Source organism: Alosa sapidissima, chromosome 24 (assembly GCF_018492685.1).
Source record: "Alosa sapidissima isolate fAloSap1 chromosome 24, fAloSap1.pri, whole genome shotgun sequence".
Classification (NCBI taxonomy): Eukaryota; Metazoa; Chordata; class Actinopteri; order Clupeiformes; family Clupeidae; genus Alosa; species Alosa sapidissima.
Window position 1 is genome coordinate 27,729,693 of NC_055980.1, and position 7,223 is coordinate 27,736,915.

The 7,223-nt window shown below is 38.5% G+C and overlaps 1 protein-coding gene across 4 annotated transcripts in view; it reads right to left on the bottom strand.

The window, feature by feature from the left end:
- LOC121700225 (nuclear GTPase SLIP-GC-like) overlaps nucleotides 1-5,018 on the bottom strand; it is a 57,921-nt gene extending 52,903 nt beyond the window's left edge. The window contains exons 1-3 of one of the 4 annotated variants that reach the window (XM_042083056.1): nucleotides 4,878-5,018; nucleotides 636-685; nucleotides 437-511 (exon numbers count right to left, since the gene is read on the bottom strand). In XM_042083056.1, the coding sequence (XP_041938990.1) occupies nucleotides 437-511; nucleotides 636-657 (97 nt within the window). In that variant the 5' untranslated portion in view covers nucleotides 658-685; nucleotides 4,878-5,018. Of the gene's footprint in view, nucleotides 1-436; nucleotides 512-635; nucleotides 686-2,193; nucleotides 2,251-4,870 lie in introns of those variants that run through there. The other 3 variants (XM_042083057.1, XM_042083055.1, XM_042083059.1) reach the window with 3 other exon arrangements.
- Between the last annotated feature and the right edge of the window lie 2,205 nt (nucleotides 5,019-7,223).

Genomic DNA, 7,223 nt, shown 5'->3' on the forward strand with positions numbered 1-7,223 from the left:
CAAGGTTGTTATGTAGACTCAATGACCTTAAATTGACAGTGCACCATTTATTAATAAGTTAAACAGCATCACACTATTAGTATTTTAATAGTAGTATTTTTCTTAAAAATATAATATTCTAAACAAAAATCATTTTTGTGGGGAGGGGGGCACCACAAAGCAGTTCTGCTTAGGGCACCCAAATGGCCAGCAGCGACACTGCTAATTACCCACTTTTCTTACTGACAAATACTGACAAAACAAGATGCAAAATGCAGGTTAACTACACAGTAGCTGTAGATAGTTCAGATGTCAGAGAGAAAACAGTATTTTTTAACGGATAGATAGATAGATAGATAGATAGATAGATAGATAGATAGATAGATACTTTATTGATCCCCAGGGGAAATTCAAGATCCCCAGGGGAAATTCAAGCTGCATTTATGCAATTTCTTACCAGTAAGTGCCAGCTGCCTCTTTGCTTCTGAATGTTCCTCATCAGAGGTGGAATGCACTCTTTTTCTGTTCACATCTGAAGGCATTCAAAATAAATAAATACAGCATGTTTGCATGTGGATACTATACAGTAGACATCTGACATACAAAATATGACAAAAGATTAATCACATTACAAGTTTATCATGTCTGTCAAGTACCTTGATTATTCCTTTGTGCCATCTCTGTGGAGTGATGTGTCCTCTAATGAACAAAAACAAAAATCATGCTACAACATAATACATAAGACTCTTTCATACAATTATGATATTGAGAGGAGATTAGGTTAACAAAAACTCTAATTATTGTGTATACATACACTACACTCTTCAACATTTCCTTAATATCTATTGTTCCAAATACTAACCCTAACAACCACAGTGGGCATTACTTTGAAATGGCCACTTCATTCGCGCATTACGTGACGTGAAGCTGCGTGAAACTTTAGTACCACTTTCAGCCACTGTGCGTCGCTCTGCCACTGTACGTCGCTCTGTCAGTAGCCTGCCTTTAAACATATATTGTTGCCGAGAGGAATCCTAGCCTATGAATTCAATAACAAAATAAATCCTGCATAATTAAAAATGACCTCGATTTAGACTACTTGGGTATGGCATAAGGCTTGGCTACACAGTGGTTAACGCTTTTGATACCCAGTGCTGTTACACAAAACGAAAAATTATCTTAATTTGCTGTCTACGTTATTGTCCATGAAGGCATATCTGGCAAGTTGTTATTTTATGAACGTAAATGGTTGCTTTGCTTTCATTAATGGTTTCGCTATAGTCAAGTTTGCAAGAAGGAGACATAACGTGTGAGCATGCCACACTATCCAGGGACGCGCTCACACAGCTGTGGTAGCGGGGGCAGGAGGACAGGCTTTATATAAAATTCTTCAACAGAAGCCTTATGAAATAAAGGCCTGCCTCGAATGCGGGCTTGCCCAAAATAAAGGCCTGTGGTTTGCGCAGCCTACAGTAAGGCTAAATAACAGACCCGCCACAATATGCGGTAGCCTATGATGATTTTTTACAAGCAAGATGTTTTTGGTGCCCTACGCGCACTGCATGTTCTTAAATAACAATGAAATATCATCAGTTATATTCAACCATTATTTTGTGATTTGGGAATAATGGATGAATGAATAATCCAATGGAATGGATTAAGTAGAGAATCGCATGTCAGTCCCCTAATATTTGGCTGTATTAAAACATACACTCACTTATCCTAAATAAACAACTGTATTTGCTTAAAATATAGTGTAAGATGCTCGTGAAAGATATGCAGCTTTCAAGTGACAAAAACGGCAAATTCCCAAGTTCACATTAAAACTGTTGGACATGAAAGGCCACATGGACTACAAACGAACTACAACGTGACGACAAAAGTGATGACGAGCCCCTAACTGGGCAACTCTGTTAGCAAAATCTAGCCCCAGTTTCCGACCTCCGAGATGATGAATAACTGAATAAAAAGGCCTAGCCTAAATGAATCAAGAGTAAGGCAAAACAAATAGCCTAGTAGCCTAATGAAACATACGGTTTGATGCAGTAGGCCTATCTTTGTAACATTATTAAATTAATCTGTCACCATATCCTATGCCTAAGCCTAAGTTTGCCAATTCACAATGAAACGTTACATTTAATTTACATGTTGACAATGATTAGCCTAGTTTTGGTTGTTGTTGGTGGCGTTATTGCATCAGTTAGTTATGCCTACCATAGGCGTAGCCACGGACGGGCCTGGATGGGCCTAGGCCCGCTTGTCAGTCTTGCCCGTCCAATTAGAGGGCTTTCCTTCGCTCAAGTTCACCATCTAAAAAAGACGCGCAAGTCAGCACTCCAATGAAGGCTCAAGAATCAGTCGAATCACGAACAGCCGGCAGTTCCATTTCAAATGTTTCTGCATAATTGTCAGCTGACAATGATAAACAAATGGTTTGGTTTGGGCGGTGGCTGAGTTGAGGGGTGGGGCTATGTCGTCATAAAATTGCTGGCTGTGGCGTCTACACGGCAAAAGTTAGCCGGCGATTTAAAAAAAATCCCACTTCGGAACCCGGTTACAAAAACTACGGGTTACAGCCTCCTAAAATGCTGTGTCGTGTACACGTTAAGGCCTAACCGATAACAAATTAACCGGTTTAAAAAAAAAAAAAAAACAGCGTTGTGTAGACGGGCCCCTACTTTCTCTCTCTCTCACACACACACATTCTCTCTCAATCTCTCTTTCTCTCTAATATTTTTAAACGAGGAAATCAATTAATGTCGATACTTGTTTCTTGTTATTGTTATGATACACATTTTTGAAACAAGGTTGTTTGGGGGTCAACTGTAAAAAAAAAAAAAAACTCTTTAAATGGGTAAATGAAATATTGTTCATTATTATTGCTTGTTGTTATAATACCAGCTATTAAATAAAATCAGTGACATTAATAAAGTGTATGCATTGTTTATTATTATGATTATTATTATTATTATTATTAATAATAATAAAAAAGAGTAATTTCATAGATTAAAGAATAACTAAATGAATGGGTCAAATATCAACCTAACAAGGGGGTCGATTTAAATCAATACTGGGCTAGTGGGCCTGACCCAGTAATGAGTTGCATTAACCCAACATTTGTGTCAGAATGACCCATATTTGGTTTGGTGAAGCAACCCATAATACTGGGTTAAAATCCCAAACCAACTCATAGAGTCAAGTCAACCCAGTATGTGTTCTGTCCTATATTGAACCAGGAACTGGGTTGGGAATAAGCCAATTTGGGTTGTTTTCAACCCAGTATTTTTTTAGAGTTTTGCATCTGTGACAACAGTAAAATAACCTACAAAAACTGTATGAACATTAAAACTTACATTTGCTGTGCAAATGTGTGCAATATTAAGTATTTTCCTAACACACCACCTCTACTTCCAAACTCGATTGTCAGATTGGCTTTATTTCCCTTGTGTTCAACCAACTTGGCAGTCAGGAATGCTGATCAGCTCCTGTTTAGCTGGCCAGTCAGTGTAATCATCACCTGGTTGGGCTGATGTGTTTTATAGACATACCTTAAAGACATCAGTCTTCAGTTGCAGTCATCAGACTCTGTATATGCAGCACTGAGATTTATAACTTGTGCAAATTACTCTTTATGTACAAAGAGAAATGCACTGGTTGATTCTTGTGTACAAGGCAATTATTGGTCAGCTTCCTTTTTATATGTTTGCATATGTTTTAAAAACTGTGTTCTTCTACCCCGGTTAAATCGGTCAAATAAAAATAAAATACTGGTCACCCACCAACATCAGTGACAAGTCCGTTTCCCTAATCAGAAGGGCCCGGATGCCCAATTAGCCTACCAGTCAGGCATGAACCGGCCACCCTTCAGTGACAAGTCCGTTTCCCTAATCAGAAGGCCCCGGATGCCCAATTAGCCTACCGTATTTTCCTTCAAATATTTCAAGGGTAGCAAAGCAGTGTTGGCCAGTCCAGCCGTGGTTACACATGATCTTTGGTAAGTCGCTTCAGCTCACAGGGTGTGTCCAGTTTACCCTTGATGTATTGTACACCACCACTTAGACTCTTTCGAGTTAATGCCTGCTTAATGTTTCATATGTCTTTCCTTGCAAATAAGCCCTGTTTGACTTTTTATGTCTTTATTTGCAAATAAGCCCTGTTTGACTTTTATCGCATTGAAGCGATCATCCTGGTCCCCAAAAATTCATCACTATACAGTACAATATGTAAAATTGCACTGTGGGCAATTACTACAATGATTGTGGACCTCATCTATCAATATCTTCTTACAGAATGTTATTAAATTTATTCTAAAGAAGGTCCAAATTATGAGAGAAGCTGAAGCTGTAAATAAAAAAAAAATACGTAAAGGCGGAGGACTGGCCTCCAAAAATAAAATAATTAAACAGTAACAATTTTTACTTGTGGCTTAGTTTGTCCTTTGCTGTTTTCACTGAGACACCATGCTTTTGTTTCATCCATATGTGAACAATGTTTGATGGCCGCTCTGTTATTTGTTGTGTTCATGTATTTTAAAAGCCCTTAATGCTTTGTAAACTAGCGGATTTTCTATGAAAAAACAACATTTTATTTACAAATATCATAAATGATCAAATATATAGCTGTCATTTCAATTCTATTATGTTTTACACCTGGAGAAATGATGAAAAATGATGAAATAATAACCATTGATTTTGCGCAATCAAGTCAGCACTCAAATGTGTGCAAGAGTGCTCTTGTGTGTGTAGATTCTGTCCGGGCAAAGATATTAAACTGTTTTCACTGAAGTTTTTTTTTCTCTGTCTGGAAAAGAGACCTAAACGTGTTAACAGTTAACTATGTAGCCTACGAAGTTCATCTATCACCAAAACACTAATTCAAATAGAAATCTTACCTTACTTTGATGGCTGTTGTTGATGACAGGGAAGGTAAAAGTGGTGTAGTGAAGATCATGAAGTGTGCCAACTCTGTATCTTTCCAAACAGGGGTGTCAAGGGCGGGGGAGTGGGAGTGGTTAGCAGCCTATCGTGGTGTGATTTAGATTTAAAAGAGCTGTGTGGAATTTTAGATAATGTTTGTAAGTTGTCTTGAGACTTGAATCCGTGTTATGTAGCTAAGCTGCTAGCAGGTAAAACACGTTTAAATGGCTATATGTAAGGGATAACGGCCGCCGAGGTGTCACCTATTATGAATTATGATTTCTTGAGCATGATCATCATGATAACATGAATTTAAGGTCAATTGTGTAATCATCAGAGGTGGGACCAAGTCACTGTTTGGCAAGTCACAAGTAAGTCCCAAGTCTTAGCACTCAAGTCCAAGTCAAGTCCCAAGTAAATAGAGAGAAGGGCAAGTCGAGTCCAAGTCCAAGTCTCATCAAAGCCAAGTCGAGTCCAAGTCCAAGTCCCAATCTTTTTCAAGTCCTGAACAAGTCATCAGGTACTCTTCACTTAATAATGGCATTATTAGACTATCGATCATAATTTTAACACTTCCATCTAATCCACAGAATTTGAATGTCTTGAAATCTTTTACGATATATGCATGCGCATACAATATACACATGTGCATACCAGAGTAATCTGTACAAAACGGATATAGCTACATGACAAATATATATATTGTTTTTCCAAATTGCAGAGCCCACTTTGATTTGACTGATGGCATTTCACTGCGCTAGGCCACAGATTTGCCTGCAAACAATTTATTAGGCTGTCTGCCAGTGGCGACTCATAAGGGAAGCCAAGGTCAACACTTTTATATTATTTAAAAGATAATAATGACAGTCATTTTGTTTTAAAGTATTCATTTCTTAAGAAATACTACACATTTGATGCTGTTTATCTTTTTTGTAAATGGTGCACTGTCACTTTAAGCCCATTGTGTGCCACTGTCCACACATTCTCATAATGATCTTTTTTTTACCAGCTCCATTCAAATATAGCCTATGGCTAGTCCACAAACTCAAACATTGTTTGTGCCACATGTAAAGCACAATATTAACAATGATAAGCATGATATTAAGTTGGCACAAACAGCTTTCATTCCTTTGGAAATAGATGCATGTTTGACATGATGCTTGCTTGACATTTTCTGTTTGCAATTAAATGTGAATTATGAGCCTGGTAGCCAGTAGCCACCTAGCTAGCTGAGTGGAATGCGTTTCAATCGGCATATCAATGTGCTTCATGTAAACAAATTATTGAATAGGCCTACTTCAAGACTCACCATTTCCATTACACAAAGGCAAAGACAACTCTTCATATTCTTGTCCACTTTCCAAATCACAGTGAGTGCAGCCTATGTCATAGTGACCTGGATCTCATAGTTTATAACAGTAGTGAGAACCGGATAAATCCGCAATTTCCCCTAATCTCGTATTTGTTGCCTTCATGATTTCCTTTTATACGTTTCTTATATTTAAAAGAAAATATCAATCATCATCAACAATGACAAGCCAGCTGGAACCTGCCACTCGTTTTCTCTCCCTCTCGTGCGTGCTTAGATGGGGTTCTCAATTAAATGCAGTAGGCTAGCATAAGTTCAAGTTGGATCTTAATGGAGAGGACTCGAAAAGTATCATCTTTATGTAACATGCTGTTGGTGCATTTTGACATTGTAAACGTTCTCTAACAAGAGTGCAAATCAGTTTGCTGTAAAGCTACTAGTTATTGGCTAAATGTTGGTCGTTTGTCTGTCTCTTGGTGCCCTACACACAGTGCGTAACGCATGTGGGGGTAGCGACAGCACTGAACTGTGCTCTAGACTGGCCGCTTGTCTCCGCTATTTTTTTTTTTTTTTTTAGTCGCGGAGGGAAAGCATCTCTGGGATGACTGATCCACGATCAGGAAATGTAGTTTTTGACTCGAGACATGTCAAGTCGTCACAAGTCAAAGAGGCAAAGTCCGAGTCAAGTCTCGAGTGAATAGTATTCAAGTCCAAGTCGAGTCGCAAGTCATGCCGAATTTTATCAAGTCAAGTCTGAAGTCATTAAAATCATGACTCGAGTCTGACTCGAGTCCAAGTCATGTGACTCGAGTCCACATGTCTGGTAATCATGTCTGTGGCCTCTCAACTAAAGTTGTGAATAATGTTTAGATAACTGCACAAGTTGTGTTCAAATCAGAAATTGAGCAGTGATGAGCACCATGTAATTCAGGATAATTCATACCCGTACCGTAGTCTTAGTGGTACCCACCTGTCTGGACCCTGAGTTCTACCTGTCTGCACCTGAGCAGTGTGTTGAC